Source organism: Hyperolius riggenbachi, chromosome 9 (genome assembly GCF_040937935.1).
Source record: "Hyperolius riggenbachi isolate aHypRig1 chromosome 9, aHypRig1.pri, whole genome shotgun sequence".
NCBI classification, from domain to species: domain Eukaryota; kingdom Metazoa; phylum Chordata; class Amphibia; order Anura; family Hyperoliidae; genus Hyperolius; species Hyperolius riggenbachi.
This window is the reverse complement of record NC_090654.1, coordinates 173983658-174006630: the sequence shown is the minus strand read 5'-3', so window position 1 is coordinate 174006630 and position 22973 is coordinate 173983658. Positions and strand designations below refer to the sequence as shown.

Below are 22973 nucleotides of genomic sequence, written 5' to 3'. Positions count from 1 at the left end.
TACATGAGTTGCACCTACATTTCTGACTCATGACGGAGGAGGTGGGGGGGGGGGGCACACCTCTCTCTCAATCTTTGCAGAGCAAGCCACAGCAGCCAGCATGCTTTATAACCCCCCTTCCACCATTACCATATGCTTGTAAAAGCACTACTTTGTATAGCTCAGTTTTGATAGGAGAAATTTGATAGGATAAATTTTTAGAGGCATCCATTATGAGTAATGTGTGTACTGTTACTGACATTCCCATTTGCACTTATTGACCCAGTGGTAAGGGACACTTTCTTGATAAAGGAAATGCCAAGAAAACACAGATATGAAAGTCCTGGCCATAACAATTAAAAAGGAAATTGCAGGGGTAAAAATACTGGACTGCAGTGCTTACTAAGGAGGGGAAGTGAATAATTGGTTTACTTGGGGACATGGAGGAGTTATGGGCTGTGCTTAAGGGCCAGAAGGGGCGAAGGGCTGCAATACTTTATGCACAGCAGTCATGATCCCCTTCTGTTCTCCAAGTGCAGCCATTTACTTTGCTGGGTAGACTTATACCTGAGTCATTAAAAAATCCAGCTTAAAGTGAACCTTAAGCCAGAAAAAAAATGTGTTTTACTCACCTGGGGCTTCTACCAGCCCCCTGCAGCAGTCCTGTGCCCTCGCAGCCACTCACTAATCCTCTGGTCCCCCGCTGCCAGCTAGTTTCGTTTTTGCCGACAGGCCCTTCAGGACTGGCCACGCGTAGCTTTTTCCACATTCTCGACTGTAATTAGCGCTATTGCGAGCCGCAACGCATACAAAAATACGCCTTGCCGCATATCTATGCGTGCGTAATGCGGCAACGCGTATTTTTGTATGCATTGCGGCCCGCAATAGCGCTAATTACACTCGGGAATGCAGAAAAAGCTACGCGTGGCCAGTCCTGAGGGGCCTGTCGGCAAAAACAAAACTAGCTGGCAGCGGGGGACCAGAGGATTAGTGAGTGGCTGCGAGGGCACAGGACTGCTGCAGGGGGCTGGTAGAAGCCCCAGGTGAGTAAAACTCATTTTTTTTTCTGGCTTAAGTGTCTCTTTAAGAGGGTCACCTTTTTGGGTCGACTTATAAACAAGGTCGACGTAAATTCAAGTAAATACGATAGCTAATAAGCTTAATAACAGACTTACAGAAATTAAAAGAAGTAAATAGTTTTTGTTTTTTTAACCTCCCTTTCGTTTTGATGCACATGGTTATTTACACCTATTTTTTTAAAATCATGTAGCTAGCCTAGCGCTAGCTACATGATACCCCCCTCCCTTCCGATTCCCACCCACCCTTCCGATCGCCGCCGGCACCTATGCCCGTCAGGAAATCCCATTCTGAATGGGATTTCCTTCAGGGCTTTCCCTGTCGCCATGGTGACAAACGGAATGACGTCATCGACATCGGGACATCATAGGGAGTCCCGATCCACCCACTGATTGGCCAGGCTGTGCACGGGGTCTGCGGGGGGGGAGGCCCTCTTTCGCGTCGGGTAGCGGCGAGCGGCGACGATCGCAGCAAACACCCAGCTAGCAAATTGCTAGCTGCGTGTTTGAAAAAAAAATTATTCAAATCGGCCCAGCAGGGCCTGAGCGTTGACCTCCGGTGTCTCTGGACGAGCTCAGCTCGTCCAGAACGCTAGGGAGGTTTTTATAAACAAAATCCTTTTTTCGGCTTTCTAGTAACTTTTGTAAAAACCACACTTCTATCTTAAAAAAACAAAACAAAACCAAATTGTTTTATTTGCTTTTCAGAGAAAAAGGAAGCAAAGTTCCCAGGAGCAGGATGACGCCATCAGCGTGTGCAGCCTCGACAGGAATGAAGTGAGTAGAGTATTATTACATGTGATCTGAAAGTAAAGCAACAGAAGGTATCAGTGCAATCAAGTATTGCTCACATCCACAGGAACTAGGGCCATAACTACCTGAGAATGTCTAAATTTGGGTACACACCATGCAATTTTCCAATTTGAATGAGTGATCAGATCAATATTTAGATCTGACATCAAACTGGGTACAGAAGATAGATACAAAAGATACACACGCATGCATTTTTTTTTCAATTTTCCCTTCCTTTCAATTCCCACCAGAAAATGAATTGAAAGGACAGGAGATATACACAGAACAATAGCCAGTCTTTTGATTAATATTTTTCAGCATGTCCAATCTACCTCCAATCGAAAAAGGGATTGATTTTGAGCTTGGGATCGGTTGCTGGCAATCAGTAGGCTCTACATCTTTTTGTCCAATCTGTACATTTTCTCAATGTTAAATAGTATCTGAAGTGAAATTAGCAGGGTGGGTAAAGGCCTGAGTATACTTTTGCATTGATTAGATGATTTTAACAATGTGTATCAGTGTACAATACTTAAGGACATTAGGCAGTGCATAGACTGCGCTGCTTGATGGACACACTTATGCACTGCACAGCAATGCATTTATTATGCACTGCTGCATGCATTTCTGTGTGTAACAGAGCACTGTCCCATCCAGTCTAGTTGAATGGGGTCAGCACTGCTATGGAGAGCAACATGGGTACACCGTGCATGTATGTAAAACGCATGGCCACCTGCGTTGCCGACCAATGGAAAAGGATGCTCATGCCCTAAGACAACTCAAAATTGAATGATAGGCATCCTTTCCAAATACCTATATAGTAGCAGCTTTTTGGGGGGGAAAGAAATTTTGTTTCATAATAATTACTTACTACAAGCAGCCACAAAATCGCTGCCTGGAATTGCTACAAGCTCTTTTATCTTGTATAACACAGTTCAACAAAAGGCTGTAGCTTACCTTCCTTTTACCTTTACCACAGGATCTTTATGCTAGCAGGTGCATAGAGAGAGTGACCAAGATTGCCTCTTCTCCATCTTGCCTGCTCACTACATCTCCCAACTTATGCCTTCAACTAAGATACCGTTCAGTCACAACTAAAACTTCCAGGCATAGGAACAACTTTTTCCCTCAGGCAGTAGCTATGCTTAACCTATTATCTCAAACTCGACTCATAAAATGTCCAGTTGGAGCACCGATGATACTACGAGGACATACTGGTGCATCCTCTTAATCTAAGATACCGTTCAGTCACAACTAAAACTTCCAGGCATAGGAACAACTTTTTCCCTCAGGCAGTAGCTATGCTTAACCTATTATCTCAAACTCGACTCATAAAATGTCCAGTTGGAGCACCGATGATACTACGAGGACATACTGGTGCATCCTCTTAATCAGTGGCAGGTGCACGCGCACTCCCGCCGTTAATAAATTACAGGGCAGCGAATAGAAAATGGTAACACGTGTTCCCTGAGCTAGTCAAAGTGCCAGGGACCGAATGAACATGACTCAAATCACGAGCAATGTTCATTCATAAAAGTGAAAGTAAAAAATGTACTAAAAAATGATGAAACACTTATTGGTATCTTCCAGGATAGTGTATAACACTATCTTGTGGCCAAAAAGTAAACTTAAAGATAAAAATAAATAAAAAAATAATTGTAATAGTTATTACCCCCCTTCTCCATAGTTACCAAACAGGAACATTTAGAAATGCAGAAAAAAGTGACAGTTAAAAAAAAACATAAATAATTACCTTAGGGATTAAGCTTTTTTGATATGTATGTCATGAGGGTATATTACCATTATTTTAGCAAATAAGGGATTGTAATTATTAATGGGGTACAAAAAACACAAAACAGAAAAACATAAACCTTTATTTCCTAATAATATGTTGTTGCCCAATAAATTGAACTAGGAATATAATTTAAATGTTGTGATAGCCAGGACAAATGTGCAAATGTGGATTTTATCTACAGTAGCATTATTTACTTTAAGACTATAAGGGAGGGAATTTGAGAAATTGTGTATTTTTCCATGTTCTCCTTGTATTTCTGTATAAAATGCATAGAAAAAGAAAATAATTACTGAAACCAAGTACTGCCTGCAAAAAAAGCCTAATTTGTGTAACACTTCCCCCCCCCCCCCCCCCCCCTCCCAAGATATAAATCATGTAGGTGTGATTAACAGCGATGAACCTATAGCCAAATGAATGGGTGGAATGCTGATGGCGTTTTGGCAGTAAGGGTAAAGTAGCCTGTGAGGTTAAAGGGAACCTGAGGTGAGAGGGATATGAAGGCTGCCATATTTATTTCCTTTTGAACAATACCAGTTGCCTGGCAGAGCTCCTGATTCCGTGTCTCTAATACTTTTACCCACAGATCCTGAACAAGCATGCAGATCAGGTACTCTGACTCAGCTGACTCAGGTTTTACTGGATTAGCCATATGCTTGTTTGAGAATTTTGACTCTGACACTGCTTACGCCAGAAGATCAACAGGGCTGCCAGGCAACTGGCATTCGTTTTGTACAGCAGGAGACATTGGCAGCGCTTCCAAACAGAGGCTGCACCCGAATTGACTACCTGCAATAGATGTGCAGAGCTCCACAATTGTGGACTAAAATACACAACATGCATTCAAAACAGGTACAGCAAAGGAGGACATTAGCTTCAGTATAAATAATATGTGCACAAATGATTCCCTACTAGACTTCCCCGCGGCGGTGATGTGTCCTCTTGGGGAAGACCTACCGCTAGTCTAACGATAAAAACATGATTTTTTCCTAGTGCTGCTAGCCATAAAATGGTATACACATTTCTCTCAAACAGACATCAAACAAATGACAGCGCTCATAGGCTGCAACTGAATTGTAGACCAACAGAGGCATGCAGAGCCCCACAGGGCTAAATACATGCCTTGAATACAAATCAGATGCAAATCATGTACTAGTCCTAATCTATAATTTGCATGCAAATTGATGCACATGGATTCGGGTGCAGCCTCTGTTTGGAAGTGCTGCCAATGTCTCCTGCTGTACAAAACTCATGTAAGTATACTTATGGCTAGCTGCATCCATGTGCATCAATTTGTATTCAAATTATAGATTAGGACTAGTACATGATTTGCATCTGATTTGCATTCAAGGCATGTATTTAGCCCTGTGGGGCTCTGCATGCCTCTGTTGGTCTACAATTCAGTTGCAGCCTATGAGCGCTGTCATTTGTTTGATGTCTGTTTGAGGCAACTGGCATTGTTTACAAGGACATAAATATGTCAGCCTCCACATCCTTCTCACCTCGGGTTCCCTTTAAGTGGTTAATGCAGAACCATGTTAGAGCTGATAGGATTTGAAAGCATTACAGCATAGAATTGAAAATGAACATTTCTCACCCTGTGTACTACCACTATACCTTACATACTGTCCTTGACATGTAATATCTATGCTGTCGGTTTTTAATATTGTTTAGTTTGTGTCCGTTAAGCAACTGCCAAGTCAAATCACTTGTAAATGCAAACTTATTTGGCCAAATAATATTGATTCTGTTGGATTCCGATTCTGATAATGGACCAAATATGTTGTTTATTGCAAATCTGTTGATGGAGGTTTCATGATAAAATGAAATGCTTGCCTAAATTCCTGTGAGGTTCTATAGGCCACTGTGGTTTCCCCATTGCTTTTTTTGTTCTAACAGGAAATGACAGAAAAAACAGGGAATATAGAGACCAATAGAAATATGACCTCTCACATTTACATCATTTGTCAAAAATGAATAAGAACTGATTAGCTAGTGTTCTATGATAATACAGTAATAGCCACTAGGTGATCACGAGTGCGTACCCTCTGTGTATAAAAAAATGCTATATTCCTACTCAAGATGAAAGTTAGAGCGATATTGCGGGGGGGTTGCGGGTAGGTTCAGTATACCTGGTCCAGTTTCTGTTTGCTGGTTGCTAGAAGGATAGTGGGACTCAATGACGTATGATGCACTCCCCTCTGCTGGAGGCTGTGCCTGCTATATATTACATTACTTGGCTTGGACTTGGTTGACTCGTGTTCAGTAAAGTGAGACTGAAGCAAAAAAAATAAAAGTTATGATATAATGAATTGTATGTGTAGTACGGACAATTAATAGTATATCAGTAGCAAAGAAAACAGTCTCATATTTTATTTTCAGGTATATAGCTTTTTTTATAGCATTGCATAATTCTGTCATATTGGCAATTTACAAACCACACTGTATTTCAAAGCAGAGCAGGGCTAAAGACCCTTTGAACCTTGCAGTAAAAATCTTATCTGAAGCTGCCTGTCACTGTTTCTTTGAAGTATAAGTGCCTTAGAAAATAGCACTGTAGCCGACTAAAGTGGTTGGAAAGTTCAGAGAAGCTCTTTTGCATAGAGAACAAGTGAAGTTTCTTAACTCTTCCTGTACTGGAAACAATATGGAACTGGTTTCTGTGCTACTAATGTTCTATTTCTTAGCTGTACTACACATACAATTCATTACCTCATAAGTTTATTTTCACTTCAGATTCCCTGTAAGGTGAGGGCACATTGCTAAGGTGTACTCATAAGGCTTCATGTAGAGAAGCAAGATGGCACCGATCACAAATTATTCCTCTTTCTATAGAAATTAAATAATGTTTACATCTGTACCTTTTTCTATTTTAAATTGCTGTACTCAAGATACAGGAAGCATCAGGATACTTTCAAGTACAAATAATTTGGCCAGAAGCACACTTTAAGAAGAATAACAGAAATTTGGAGCTAAAGCCAAAACTTGGGAAAGAGTTAAAACAATTCTCAGGAATATATTGCCAACTGTATATCCAGGGGGAAATGTTCCTTAGAGTGGAATTCTAAAATGTATAGGGGTCATGAGACCATTCTCCTGCTGCTTCTGTAGAAGGAGCACTTCATTCTATGTCTAAGGTAAATGATGCAGTGTCCAGTTTTGAAGTTTAATGAAGGAGGTGTGTTCTAGACTTCCAGCATGCTAGACCTTACCTAGAAATCTAGAACTTAAAGGAAGAGAAGGCTATTAAATATGTGACTGCTAATTCTAGAATACATTACACAAATTTTTTAAACCGTCACGTTGGGTTTTGCAAGTATTTTATACAATATGCCTGGAATTCCGTAAAAGGGTTTTTAGGCAAATGTGACTGTGTCAAGATGGTAACTTACATAGCTGAACTCTAGCTTGCGGTGGGCAGTGCGTTGACAACAAGAACTGGAGTTTGACTATTGTATAGCTGAACTCTGGCCACGATAACGGCATATTTAAAGACAATGATGCAGTAATGGGCTATTTGTAGGCGTGTCATAATGTTAATTGGCACTTGGCTATACTATAGCCGAGCACCAGAGGTTAATTTGTGAGCCCTAAAGAGGGGTGGGTGCTCATCTATAGTATAGCCGAGTGCCGAAAATGCAACATATCAACGTAGGCAGCGGTGGAGATAAGTAACCTGGGCACCCAGGGTTCAGCCATTATGAAGGTGGGGGGAGGTTAGTGTTAAGAGTAAGTTGGGGGAGGTTAGTGTGAAAGTTAGGTTAGGCGAGGCGGTAGTAGAATATCAGTAACATTACCAGTATTGTACTATCTGCATTACCCGGCAACCAAATTCGCACGCACCTTTTTTTTAATGTACGTTGGAATTCTACTTTTCTTTTCTGTAGCAATAACGTTGTGGCAATGGGACTTGAAGTAGTTGATTCACTATAACAAATAGCGTGCCTTATCAGAGTTAATATACCTTATCGGAATTAACATGCCTTATAGGAGTTAACTTGCCTTATCAGAGTAGCATAGCGAGTGCTTCAAACTTATGCCTGGTAATTGGCAATGACGAGAGCTCCACTTAACCTGCCCTGAGCCCCTGCGGGTCCAATCACTTTAAAGGACATTATCCCCGCACCTTGTATAGTTTTGAAGTCTACCACACATGGGGGTTGATTCACCATAACAAATAGCGTGCCTTATCAGCGTTAACAAACCTCATCACATTTGACATGCCTTATCAGAGTTAGCATGCCTTATCAGAGTAGCAAAGCGAGCGCTACAAACTTATGCCTGGTAATTGACAATGACGAGAGCTCCACTTAACCTGCCCTGAGCCCCTGCGGGTCCAATCACTTTAAAGGACATTATCCCCGCACTTTGATTGGCCCAAAAGGCTGCCTGTCAAGTTTCCCGTCAAGTGACAGGCAACCTATTGGGCCAATTAAAGTGTGGGGATAATGTCCTTTAAAGTGATTGGACCTGCAGGGGCTCAGGGCATAACAAGTGGAGCTCTTGTCATTGGCAATTACTAGGCATAAGTTTGTAGCGCTCACTTTGCTACTCTGATAAGGCATGCTAACTCTGATAAGGCATGTCAAATCTGATAAGGTTTGTTAACGCTAATAAGGCACGCTATTTGTTATGGTGAATCAACCCCCATGTATGGTAAACTTCAAAACTATACATTTATAACCAGAAGAGAAGTATAGGATGAATCTCACCCCTCCCTTCTGGGTAGATTTCCTCTAACCTCATGTCAGAGGTAATTTCCCATATGCTTTTTTAGGGAAAATTTAAAATGTTTGCAGACACTTGATTATTTTAATATACTACTTTCTGTAAGACAAATAATATGTAATAGTGGCATACGTGTTGTTACAAAATGAATGAGTGTCAGGTCCTGCAATACACCCTAATTAATCCTAACTACAAAGTGTGGTTTTCCTTCTTAAAACAGAAGGTATTTGAGATATTTCAGATTTAAGTGTGTAACTGTGGTGACCCACAATGCATCACTGCTGAATATTCAAATAATCTCTTTATGCCCCTGAAGCCAGGCTTACATCCAGAGTCCCTCGCCGTCCTGGCTCTGCCCATGCGCAGCCCGACTGACACAGCTGAGCCAGTTACCGCTTTTTAATGTGGACTTTGCTAACCCACATGCCTCAGTAAATAACCTTTTTTTGGGGTCAGTTCAAAATTGTATCCACTGAAAAGCTTATAATAACACTTGCTGTTGAGTTATAGCGAGACACAAATGTATGATGTATAATCCATGAAAATGGCTTTTTGCCAATAGCAGTCAAGGGATTTCCATTCACTGTATGGAAAGAAGCTTTCTGTCTATTAGTATTTCCGCTACTTAGGCATTATATTTCATAACAAAGAATTCTGGAAAAGATTCTGTGAATTCTGTTTTTAGGTTGTGTTTTTTATCATACCTATATAGAGAGCGTAAAAATCTAAAACTACATTTAAGGATACGTGCAGCTATACACAAATAGACCTCGGTAGTAAAACATAACTGACATATCCTTCCGTTTGTGTGCAGATTTCCATTTGCATCATGTACTCAGGCCATTTCAGCATCACTGCCATTTTTCTTCCACTGTTAAATATTTCACAGTCCCTATGTTTTCTTGCTAGGATTACTAAGAGATAGTGCAAGCTACTGATGCTGGTGTCTATGTGACCTTATGGGGAAGTATGTGATCAGTTTCATCAGGAAATAGGTTAGTAAGGTTCTGGTTTGCTATCATCCTCAATTGTGACCAACAAATAAGAGCCTTACAAATGCAATACCTGTTCATAGTGATCTTGTGCTTTTCCATGAGTTCTGCTTCATTCACTTTTACTGAAAGCTATACTGATGTATTTGCTTGAGTGCTCTATGTGATGACATTGGTATAAAACAGTAGCAATGATGTGGTTTTCCAACATGTACAAATGCCAATAAAATGTTGGCAGGTGTTGGGGACATGTACACCTTTTGCAAAGTTTGATACATACACTAAAGTTGCATGTCCTTTATTACCCAACCAAGCCAGAACATGCTAAACCAAACATATAACGCACTAAGGATCTTCATTTTAGACATTTTCTGCATTAAAATCATAACTGCATGCTGGATTGAGTAATTTGACACTGACACTTAAGGCATATCAGATTTGAGTGGACTTGACCTTGTAAAGTGAAGAGTTGTAGAAAAAGCTGTGAATAATTCTGCCAGCTGGAGAAAAGTAATGACATATCCCTTTACAGTAATGATTTATTTTTCTTTTTGTGACCAGTAAATCTTGGGATAGAAAAACATCCAGTGATTATTTTTACAAAGTCCTGGGATGTCAGGAATACAAAGCTGTATCGTCTATATCATACTGACTCTGTATAATCCAGGCTCAAATTTAGATGGACGCAGCTGAGGGGTTTCAGTGTTGTAATCTGGAAACATCATTAGTGAGATGTTTTTACAACCAGTCATCAATGCTTTGAAAAATAATGGTAGCCCGCCAGATGTTGAAGGTTCATGTTTAAGAGACAATGGATAGACATTTGGCTGGGATGGGTGTAAGTTGCATAATTTATTGTTTTCCAGTGTTCTACTTCAAACAGTCAAACTGGAGAGAGATATATATACAGTATATATAATAATAAAAATATTATTGCAAGCTGTCTATACATCATGATTAAAGTGGAAAAAAAATACTAATCACTTTTAAATCTGCAAACTTTGCCGTCAGGAGTCCCAATGGAGTGTGACAGATTCCATTCTCCTACAGTGGTGGAATAATGCAGCCATTTATTGACAGAAAAAGTAATTCCCCTAATGAATCTGCCGAAATAAAGATGGATTGTTCTAACAACTTCTACTGTTTTCATGGGAGCACCAGTTGAAATCTCCCAGGTCATAATCAGCTACACTGCCTCTGTCAGTACACATCGCTGTGTTCTCACAGACAGAGTCTGTCCCTATTAGTTTCCTTGTGGGGTCCTATAGGTGCTACACTGTCATAGTAGCCTGGCCCTCCCCATCACTGTGCAGACTCATTGTGGCATATGTGCCCTTCTGGCTGCTGCTCCTGCCTCCCAGTGCACACAAATATTAAATCCTTGCTCGGTACTCGAGTCCTCCATCCTGACCTCTGACAGGTGAGTGTCCTTGACTTCTCCACTGCAGTTGCTGAATGGCTGCACACATCCAATAAAAGCCAGTAAATCATAGATGAGGTGTGTTGATGAGCAGAACCAGTGCAGTTTCTAGACTATACAGCTTGAGAAGCAAATGAGTAATAATCCCCCCACCTCCCCCTAGACTTGAGTACACCGTTAAGATGTGCTAGCCAGAGGTACCCTCAGTATTAAGTAGCCCCCAGTATAGGTAGCTAGAGATTTCCCCCTATCCCCAATAGTTGAGGGCTCCACAGTATTATGTTGCCAGTAGTAGCTCCTCAGTATGGGTAGCCAAAGTGCCCCCCAGAATTAGGTAGCCCCCAATATAGTTAGCCAGAGGTATCCTTCAGTAGTCGGTTGCCACAGGAGCATGCAGTATTGGTAGCCAGAAGTAGCCCCCTCCCCCCCAGTAACGGTAGCCAGATGAACCCTCAGTATTAGGTAGCACAACAGCCCCCCAGTACAGGTAGTCAGATTTGACCCCAGTGTAGGTAGTCAGAGGAGCTCCGAGTGCTAGGTAGCCAGAGAAGGACCCTCTCAGTTTATGTAGATAGATTTGATTCTGAGTAAAGGTAGCCAGAAGAGCCCTCCGTATTAGGTAGCTAGAAACACCCCCGCACACACCCAATTGTATGGGAAGCCACATTTGATCCCCTTTGAACAAATATTACTAATGGTCCTGTGCAGGTGTAAGTAGATAATTTGTTTTTATGGGCACTTTTGTATAAACATGTGTTTAGAGAATGCTTGGGTAATAGTCTGAGGCATCACACAGCATACCAGTCTGAAATATGCTGCAAATTCTACCTGTTCTTTGTATAGTGCTGCAAAAAGACAACTGCCATGCTGACAAAAACAGGTGGCAGTAACTAGCTATGTAAAACAAATACCAGTGAAAACATATCATCATTGGTGCTCAGCAAGATTTTGGATATCCAAACTACCCAAATAATCCGAACTTTTTCCACTATCCGAACTTTGAATAGCAAGTCGGATATTTTTTAAAATCTGAATAGACTATTCGAGCAAACTCGGATTTCCCATCTGAAATCCGAAATCCGGGCGGATAGTTTCTTCAGATATCTGAGCAGAAGCCAAAACCACTTTCAATGGCAAAAACCCAGAGAGAGAGAGACCGACCTCCGAAAGGGGTTTTTGCCATTTGAAGAGACTTTTGGAAGCATTTTAAGCCATTTTCAGGTCACTTCCAGTTTTCTATCAGGATATCCGAATCCGGACGGATATCCAGGATATTGGGTTCGGATATTTAAGTTTACTCGGATACCAAAAAGTTTGGATTCGGATATCCGATTCGGATCCGGATATCTGGGTATCCGGATCCGAATCAATTCGGATTTTAAAAAGGGGTATCCGGGCACCCCTGCATATCATAGGTGGTATGTATACCATAGGTGAACTTACAAATGCTAGCCCACCAAAAGATTTTCCCTGTCCTCTCAATTTCCATTCCCTAAAACTTAAGGTGGCCACACACTATACAATTTTCTAAATATCTGTTCAATTTAAGAATTGCAATTCATTTTTCTGACTGATTGTAACATTTCAAAAATATGACCAATGTACCATACACATATGTTCAAATTTTCCCCAATTATGATAAATCTGATTGGAAACTCTGACAAAATTGCTAGGATGTGTATATTAATAAATTGACAATCTAACACACACCATACAATCTTCAGAAAGTATGAAGAAAAATATCTGGCATTTCGGATCGATAGAAATCGAAGAAAACGGGAAATCCGATCGGATTTTTCAGTCGAATGAAAAAAAAGCTTTGGATTTTTGCGGGAGATCCGATCGTTTTTATCGAATTACTGTAAAATCGGATCAGTTTATTGTATCGTGTGTGGCCACGGATTGAGGGATTTATCAAAACTAGAGCAAGAATAACTGAAGCAAATCTGGTGAAAAATGGGAGCGGGCATGGAGCAGTTGCAAAGATCGATGAATCAGAGCCACTGATCAGGACAGCTGCTCCATTTTCACACCAGTTCTACTACAGTATTCCTTGCAGTGGTTTTGATAATTCTGCCCCAATGTCTCTCCCTTTTTTGGTGGTATTTGTTTCTAGGCTAGTATAGTACTTGGTACAGGGGCATGAAATGGGATTGGAGAGCCATAGAAAAGGAATGCTATGATATCACAAGCCATGCCATCCTGTGCTTCACACTAGACAGCCGCTAATGAAGGTATCAGTTTTGTTTATCTCTATATTTCAAGTGCTTATATTTCAAAAGCATCAGCTTCTATATTGGTAATTATTTACTATTACTTTTTTTACTCTGTGTATGCAGAAGTATGCAACAGGCAAACTTTTGTCCTAAGTGGACTATCACTGGACCTAACACATTACCTAAAACCAGAAAAGGATTAAAACGAAATTGGACCCTAGGCAAGATAGCAAGTTTTGCCCACGGCTGATGATATACCTAGCTTTTTTAGCAAGATGTGCATCCACCAGGCCCTTAGACTCTCTCCAGGCCCTAGGCCATTGCCTAGGTTTGTCTTCTGGGTGATCCGGCTTTGCCTAAAACTACTGAATGTTTTTGCAAATTTCTTGATAGAAATTTAGATAACAACAGGATATCTAGTCTACAGAATTCAGAGTGACAATCTGTGTGGCATTGGAGACAGAAATATCATTTGTTTTTCTTCATTCTTTACATTTTCTTCTACCTACACCTTTGAGCCTCCTGTAGAAAATATCCCTGATGAAACACAAAATCCAGATCTAGGGTGTTGAGTCTTGTCTTCTACCCACGCTCACAGTTGTAATGCCAGGTCTGCGAGGTCTGCTGCCTGCTGCATCTGCTATTTGTAAAGCCCGATGTTATTTCCTGGTTGCTCTTTTACAAATCAGGCAATCTGCAGGCGTCTGCAGTCACAATGCAGTGTTTTCCTTTGGGCTTTCAGAAGAATTTGACAAAAATGTTGTGACGTTTTGTCTAATGGGAAGAAATATCAGTTTTAAACTGACAACAAAAGAAAGTGATGTAAAGTACTTTTTCTGCATTCTTTTACCTGTAGTCAGTTGGAACTTGACACAACAGCGATATATGCCCTGAAGAGAGGTTAGATTCAGCACAACACATTCACACCTATCAGGTTTCTTTGTTGCTCCACAGACAATATTTCTGTAAATATCCATATTTGGAAGTGATACCTGTGGGATATGAGTGGTACAATTGCTATTCCTGTCTTTTGGAAAATGTTCTATACTATATGAATGGGGTACAGATAGCAGTAGTTTTGCTATGTAAGGCACAGTCTGTGATCTGTAGTTTACCTAATAATCTTCAGATGATGATGCTCTGCTTAGCTGTGCAGTGTGTACTATACTTGTAGAAAGAAAGACAAAATAGAAAGCATCTGATTGCTTTATCCACAAGATGGATTGAGTGGAAAGACTTGGGAAGACATCATACTGTTCCCTGATCCAGGCACAACTGATCAATTTGGGCAACAGTTTTTCCATTTCTGAATGAAAGTGCATTTATATTGGAAAAAAAAATAACATACTCGCCTCAGTTGTGTGAAGTCTTTAGATCCTCCTGCAGCCTACTGTTAGAGCGTAGGATTCCCTCTATACCTATTCGACTTGGCATGTGTCAAATAGGCTTCTTCCAACTGCGCTCCCGGCCATGTGCAAGTGCATCTGGACTTGGCATGGGTAAAGTCCATGCATGCCTGGTAGATCAAAACCACTCATACATGGCTTTTTTCCTCCATGCACAAGCAGCTCCATTCTACTGAGCAAGCGTGGACCGGTCTCACACATGTCCAGTCTGGATGCTCTTGTCCATGGCTGGAAGCGCAGCCAGAGTGCAGGAGAGTCCGGGAAGACTCTTGACCAGTTAGGGGATCTTACTATTGAGATAAGTATTTAACTTTTGTTTTCTTTTCAATTCAGGTGTACTTTATCTTCTTCTTTCATCTTCTCTGACATAAGTTGCATGTTTATAGCTTAGTACATCCTTGCAATCAGAATGTTTTATCATGTTATAGAAAAATTTGAAAGTTGAGTCCATATGTTCAGGATCTGATGGAACTACTCGGTAAAGCTAATCCTTCAAGTAAGTACAGTTAGCGCAAATAAAAAGAGTAGTGAATACTGAAGACAAACACTCAAGTGCAATTAACTTTTTTATCCTGAGGTTACTCCTAAGAGATATTTTTTTTAAAACATAACTTTTCTGCACCTTGCAACGTAAAAAGTACAAATAAATAGGTGAAGAATTACTAACAAAAATATTTTGAGTATTTTCTTGCTTGCTGATGGTTGTTTAAAATTTATTTTATTGACAAGTTTGAAAATATCACCTAGGAAAAAACTCAGGAGAAAAAGTGAATTGCATATGGCCAATATCTTCTCAAACAAAGTCTAATCTGAGTGGGGAAATAATTCCAGTCCGTGGGAAAGAAGTCATCAAGTTTTCAGCACTTGCACATAGAAGGATAGAAGACCACGATATGCATCATATGTATCAAATTGATGGTACTGGAAAGTTATGGTTTAACGTTTATATGCATCTAGTTTAAGACTGTATTAAACACAATCAGCAGCAGGTGCTGGTTCCCGGAGGAACTTAAATATCAGTAATTGGTAAATCGGAACATGTGTTTCCCTGAGCCAATTAAAGTACCTGGGAATGAATGAACATGGCTCCAAACAGAAGCCATGTTCATTTATAAAAATGAAAGTAAAAGTGTCTCGTAAAAAAGCAAATCACACACTTCCTTGTAACCAAGATAGTGTATAGTGTCATCTTGTGGCCAAATAGTAAGATTAAAGTAAAAATACATTAAAAAAATTTACAATAGGCATTAACCCCTTGTAAACCTCAACCCCTGTAGTTACCAAAATGAAACACTAGCAAAAAAAAAGTGACAGCATTAAAAAAAACATAAATAGCTGCCTTAGAGACTTTTTTACTTTGTATGCCATAAGGGTATAGTACTGTTATTTTTGCAAATAAGGGCTTGTAATTATTGATTGAGTACAAAAAAAATATACACCATTATTTCCAAATAATATATTGTCACTATACATTGTACTAGGGACATAATTTAAACATTGTAATAACCGTAAGAAATATGCAATTAAAATCTGTGAGTTTTATTTACAGTAGAAGTGTTTATTTTAAAACGAAAATAGAAATGAGAATTGGCTCTTGGGTGCATGAAAAGGACAGAAACTTTATTCATATATCAAACAATGTCAACCAGCATGAAAAATGTATATATACAATACAAATATCCCATAAAAATTCAAAACACCCCCATAAAAATTACTCCTCACAAACCCCGTAACATCTCAGGGGCTGCAGTCCCCCGTAAATGATATGTACATATTTTGTAATAACCTGCACCATGGAGATTTGGTAATAGTGCCACTCATGTAAATGAAACGGCCAGAGATTCAGCCCCGGCCTGTAATGAGCAATTCATAGCCAGCATCTACAAGCACAGCTCATGGATGATATTCCTGAAGCATGTAAAGGACACAAGGGAGCAAGTTGAGCAGCAGCATCCAGAAAAGCACATGTAAGCACAAGACCACACACTGAAGCTTGAAGCAGATGAACAGCATCTAAGCAAAGAAATGGCAAACAGTAAACATAGCCAATGATGTAGCCTAGTAATAGGCAGTAATCCCTGTAGGCAGACAGTCCTCCAGTTGCAACCTATGCATAGGTGAAGCAAAGCTGAGAAATCTCACAGGTGAAAGCAAGGCATGTGTGGCAGATGCAGTTAACAGTCCCCCAATCGCAGGGCATGTGCAGCCAGGCAAACGTGTGTGTGCTTAGAATGGTGTCCACCTCATAGTTACCATACTTCAGAAGCAAAGTTCATGTGGCAATCCAGGTACATGTTGAGCTTCCCTTGTGCTGACAATCGGCTGGCTTGAGTGGCCTGTATATGCAAAGTCCATGGGACCAAAGAGGTGCAGGCTGGAGGGGATGTGGGAGTAAAAAGAACGCTGTCAGGAGAAGCCTGACATGTTTCGCCGCATCTAGCGGCCTTTTCAAAGGCAGACCCTTTGAAAAGGCCGCTAGATGCGGCGAAACATGTCAGGCTTCTCCTGACAGCGTTCTTTTTACTCCCACATCCCCTCCAGCCTGCACCTCTTTGGTCCCATGGACTTTGCATATACAGGCCACTCAAGCCAGCCGATTGTCAGCACAAGGGAAGCTCAACATGTACCTGGATTGCCACATGAACTTTGCTTCTGAAGTATGGTAACTATGAGGTGGACACCATTCTAAGCACACACACGTTTGCCTGGCTGCACATGCCCTGCGATTGGGGGACTGTTAACTGCATCTGCCACACATGCCTTGCTTTCACCTGTGAGATTTCTCAGCTTTGCTTCACCTATGCATAGGTTGCAACTGGAGGACTGTCTGCCTACAGGGATTACTGCCTATTACTAGGCTACATCATTGGCTATGTTTACTGTTTGCCATTTCTTTGCTTAGATGCTGTTCATCTGCTTCAAGCTTCAGTGTGTGGTCTTGTGCTTACATGTGCTTTTCTGGATGCTGCTGCTCAACTTGCTCCCTTGTGTCCTTTACATGCTTCAGGAATATCATCCATGAGCTGTGCTTGTAGATGCTGGCTATGAATTGCTCATTACAGGCCGGGGCTGAATCTCTGGCCGTTTCATTTACATGAGTGGCACTATTACCAAATCTCCATGGTGCAGGTTATTACAAAATATGTACATATCATTTACGGGGGACTGCAGCCCCTGAGATGTTACGGGGTTTGTGAGGAGTAATTTTTATGGGGGTGTTTTGAATTTTTATGGGATATTTGTATTGTATATATACATTTTTCATGCTGGTTGACATTGTTTGATATATGAATAAAGTTTCTGTCCTTTTCATGCACCCAAGAGCCAATTCTCATTTCTATTTTCGTTTACATGTATTTTGTTGGCATGTGCATGACGAGGACATTTATTATATCTTTTATGTCCATGGTATCACCATTTCATTTTTAGATCTATCATATCCCCATTTGACACTGCCCTACAATTGAGGCATTTGTTATATACTAGTTTATTTTAAAACTATAGGGTATGATTTGTTAAAACAAAACCATAGGGGATGGATTTTTTACCTTTGTGTTCCCTTTAACCATTTCCCTACAACATTTTTTTCCCTTTCGTACCAGAACAATTTTCACATCACACTCCTCCAATTCATTTGCCAATAACTGTATCGCTAGTTATCACATTGAAATGATCTATATATTATTAATTCCGGGACAGGCTTTCTTCAGCAGTATGTTTCGCTAAGAATTATTGAATTTTACAGGGAAGAAGCAGAAAAAAATTGAAAATAAACATTATTTGTTGGCTTTCAGCCATTATAGTTTTAAAATAAAATGTTCTGCGATACAAAAAACCCACATATTTTATTTGCCCATCTGTCCCAGTTATTTCAACATTTAAATTGTGTCCCTAGTACAATGTATGGCGATATTAATTTATTTGGAAATAATGGTGTATTTTTTTCAGTTTGGTGTTTTTTTATACTATAACAATAATTACAAGCCTTCATATAAAAAATAACAGTAGTATACCCTCATGATATATATATATATATATATATATATATATATATATATATATATATATATATATATATATATATATATATATATATATATATATATAAAGTCCCTAAGGTAACTAATTTTTGCAAGTGTTTTATTTTGGTAACTATAGGGTAGGGGTTAAAAATATATTTAATATATAAATGTGTATAATGGTGTATTTAGATGTAGTTTACTTTTTGTCCACAAGATGGCACTGCACATAGTTCCCGATTACTGTAAACAGTAGATGGAACAAGTGTGTGCATCTGTTTACTTTCGATTTTGAAGAATGAGAAGCTGCGTCTCACTGTCGTAGCTATCATTCATCACAGGCGCGGTGATCAGGGTTGGGAACAGCTGTTTCTCATTCCCTGATCACGGAAGGATGGTATAGTGGTGAAACTGAATGGGAGCAACGCAACGATCGTGAATGGTGGAGGTAAGTAAATAGTGCATATATATACGCCCCTGATCCGCAAGTGAAGTACACAGGGGTATATATATATATATATGTACCAGCAGTTTGCAACTAATTAAAATGCATAGAAAATATAGTAATCACTCAACACAGGTATTAACCCCCAAAAGCCTAATTTGTTTTGAGAAAAGCAAGATATATATCATTTAGGTGTGATAAGTAGTGATAAAGTTATTGGGGAATGAATGGAAGGAATCCTGAAATGTGAAAATTGCTTCCATCCTAAAAGAGAACTCGAGGTGAAAATAAACTGGTGAGACAAACAATTGTATTTTTCCTCCTGGATGTCTATCTCATTATGTCACATGTTATTTCGTGTACACTTTAAGGTGAAAACAACCCATGGGCTGAAGTGGTTAAATGGTTTATTTAACAAAACCATCTCGGCATTAGGCACCCCTCTATCAGAGAGTAGATCTTATCGGTTTAGATTAAACTCATGTATTTACAGTGAAGTGTTTATATTAGGCAAAGGCTTGGCAGGTGGGAATAGCACAGAATAATGAGAATACACAGGGGAAGCTGAAACTGACTGGTGCTGAAAGGAGTAAGTCTTGTGATTTGGCTTGGCTCTTTGGAAAAAATTCAGAACAAAACCAGGAAAGGTATTTATAGTGACTCTGCATTCTTGGTTGCATTTCATTCTCATTTGGAAAAAATAGATTGTTCAAAAAAGCCAAATAAATGACCAAACACATTCCTCCTCTCACATCTGTGTTAATTTTGGTAACATCGGAAATACACATCTGTCAAATTTTATGACCTTGCATCCCTTTATGAAATATGTGTTTAAAGTGTTACCTTCCCATGTCAGCACATTAAATACTTATGGTTGAACAGCGAGGAGAACGCCAGCGCATACCACTAAGGCTGCATCTGAAGTGACCACCAGCTCAGTGTGCAGCACCTAAATAGATTTTCTGCACACTTCGCATTAAATTCAGATGCAAATCATATGCAAATCTGCTACTTCTTATGATGCAAACAGGAAACTCAGGAGGAGGGGCTGGGAGCAGCTAACCTGACAGTTACATAGTTACAAAGTTAGGAAAGGTGGGGGGAAAGGCTGCGCATCCCTAAACACATGTTGCAATTGAATGGTTAATCGCACAGGCATACACCGCCTCTGCCAGACTGAAAAATGCATGCCCTGCATCCAAGACAAGTGCTAACATTTACTAAACTAGGAGGAACTTTAGCTTCCAATATGGTTTGCATGCAAAGTATAGTATACTAGACACTTGCGCCACGGTGAGGCAAACCTCCGGGCAAGTGACCTAACCTAAATTTAAAACCTTGGGAGCAGCTAAGCAAAAAAATGTGTAACTTACATTTGGTTGAACAGCGAGGAGAACGCCAGCGCATACCACTAAGGCTGCATCTGAAGTGACCACCAGCTCAGTGTGCAGCACCTAAATAGATTTTCTGCACACTTCGCATTAAATTCAGATACAAATCATATGCAAATCTGCTACTACTTATGATGCAAACAGGAAACTCAGGAGGAGGGGCTGGGAGCAGCTAACCTGACAGTTACATAGTTACAAAGTTAGGAAAGGTGGGGATGCGCAGCCTTTCCCCCCACCTTTCCTAACTTTAACAAAAGTTTGCTCTCCTAAAACAGAAAGAATTTGCGATAATTCAGGTTGGAGTGAGCTTGAGATGTCTCCCAGAGCAACACTGCTGAATATATGCAAATTAACCATTTCCTAACTTTCCTAACTTTGTAACTATGTAACTGTCAGGTTAGCTGCTCCCAACCCCCTCCTCCTGAGTTTCCTGTTCATAAGTAGTAGCAGATTTGCATATGATTTGCATCTGAATTTAATGCGAAGTGTGCAGAAAATCTATTTAGGTGCTGCACACTGAGCTGGTGGTCACTTCAGATGCAGCCTTAGTGGTATGCGCTGGCGTTCTCCTCGCTGTTCAACCAAATGTAAGTTTCACATTTTTTTGCTTAGCTGCTCCCAAGGTTTTAAATTTAGGTTAGGTCACTTGCCCGTAGGTTTGCCTCACCGTGGTGCAAGTGTCTAGTATAATATACTTTGCATGCAAACCATATTAGAAGCTAAAGTTCCTCCTAGTTTAATAAATGTTAGCACTTGTCTTGGATGCAGTGCATGCATTTTTCAGTCTGGCAGAGGCGGTGTATGCCTGTGCGATTAACCATTCAATTGCAACATGTGTTTAGGGATGCGCAGCCTTTCCCCCCACCTTTCCTAACATTAAATACTTATGTTTATAATAAGTGTACAATGGCATTAAAATGGGATAGTTGGGAAAGCTGAAATGGCTCAGTAGTCATGAGATTGTGATGCTGCAGTACCAGCTGTTTACACTGGTCACAGTGTGTGCCTGCGTTATGGAGGAGTGATCTGTACTGATGTAAACTACACTGGAGTTTTATTTCCTTGCCTGGGAGAAATGAATGACAGGACAAGTGTCTATATTCAATATTAAAATATAAGGGAAGACGCCGAGAGCCCAGTATAGTGTGGTATGTACTGTAAATTGGGTATGGAAAGTAAGTATAGGTAGGTTATACTCACAAACAAGGGTTACCATCCAGGTAACCACTATGAAGGCAGGTGAGGAGATTAGACTTAGACCTGTCCCCACTCAGGATTAAGAAGTCGCTCTCTGTAGATCGGAAAAAGGAAGAATTCCCCTCCACACCAGCAGTGGAAACAACTGCAATAGTAGTACAGAGGCGCCAACAGGGTAAAAACAATATTCCTTTAAAATGGATAAAATAAAATAGGTAGCGGTGGACTTACCCCTCCAAAACAGACACAAAAATTTGCTGTTTTAAGCAAAAATCAGTTTATTTACATACTCCGAACAAAGTGCAATGTGTTTCGCGGGTATATCCCACTTTCTCAGGCAATAAATAGGAGCATATCACCAATGCGGTCCGGTACGTAGACTAATGTGGTCATCATTTACTGCTTGTGGAACTAGCTGTCTGCGGGGATACCCTTTAAGACCTACAGAGTGCGGTCAAACAGAATCCTGATTTATATCTCTTTATACTTATTGTTTCCAATGGTATGTGTGTGTAGTTTAAGTTTACATAGTCCACAGTCCTTTCCCTCACAGCACCTTTTTTTGTTTCACATTACTATTATTATTGTTATAGACTAATATAATACCATTCGGTTTTTCATCCTATATAAAATACCAAACTTGGGTAAGTAAAACACATACAAACATAGTTTTCACCTGAAGACAAAGATTGTTCACCATCATGGTTTAGGGGAAGGATACAGAAAGCTGTCTCAGAGATTTCAGCTGCCTGTTTCCACAGTTAGGGACATATTGAGGAAATGGAAGACCACAAGCTCAGTTCCAGTTAAGGCTTGAAGTAGCAGACCAAGAAAAATCTCAGATAAACAGAAGCGGCGAATGGTGAGAACAGTCAGAGTCAACCCACAGACCAGCACCAAAGACCTACAATATAATCTTACTGCAGATGGAGTCACTGAGCATCACTCAACCATTTGGCACACTTTACACAAGGAGATGCTGTATGCGAGAGTGATGCAGAGGAAGCCTCTTCTCCTCCCACAGCACAAACAGAGCCGCTTGAGGCATGCTAAAGCACATTTGGACAAGCCAGCTTCATTTTGGAATAAGGTGCTGTGGACTGATGAAACTAAAATTGAGTTATTTGGGCCTAACAAGGGGCATTATGCATGGAGGAAAAACAACACAGTATTCCAAGAAAAACTCCTGCTACCTGCAGTAAAATATGGCGGTGGTTCCATCATGCTGTGTGGCCAGTGCAGGGACTGGAAATCTTGTCAAAGTTGAAAGATGCATGGATTCCACTCACTATCAGTAGATTCTGGAGACCAATGTCTAGGAATCAGTGACAAAGCTGAAGCTGCGCCGGGGCTGGATCTTTCAACAAGAGAATGACCCTAAACACTGCTCAAAATCCACTAAGGCATTCATGCAGAGGAACAAGTACAACATTCTGGAATGGCCATCTCAGTCCCCAGACCTGAATATAATTGAAAATCTGTGGGGTGAGTTAAAGAGAGCTGTCCATGCTCGGAAGCTGAAT

The 22973-nt window shown here is 40.3% G+C and overlaps 1 protein-coding gene and 1 long non-coding RNA gene across 6 annotated transcripts in view; one reads left to right on the top strand and one right to left on the bottom strand.

Moving 5' to 3' along the window:
* Positions 1–22973, top strand: part of ARHGEF3 (Rho guanine nucleotide exchange factor 3) — a 679117-nt gene that overhangs the window by 370816 nt on the left and 285328 nt on the right. For all 4 annotated transcript variants that reach the window (XM_068253700.1, XM_068253704.1, XM_068253703.1 and 1 more), the window contains one exon: positions 1764–1832. In XM_068253700.1, coding sequence (XP_068109801.1) covers positions 1764–1832 — 69 coding nt within the window. The remainder of the gene's footprint in view (positions 1–1763; positions 1833–22973) is intronic.
* LOC137532796 (uncharacterized) overlaps positions 1783–22973 on the bottom strand; it is a 74664-nt gene continuing 53473 nt past the window's right edge. The window contains exon 4 of one of the 2 annotated variants that reach the window (XR_011024004.1): positions 1783–1858. This is a non-coding gene — a long non-coding RNA (uncharacterized lncRNA). Of the gene's footprint in view, positions 1859–13507; positions 13767–22973 lie in introns of those variants that run through there. The other variant, XR_011024003.1, reaches the window with a different exon arrangement.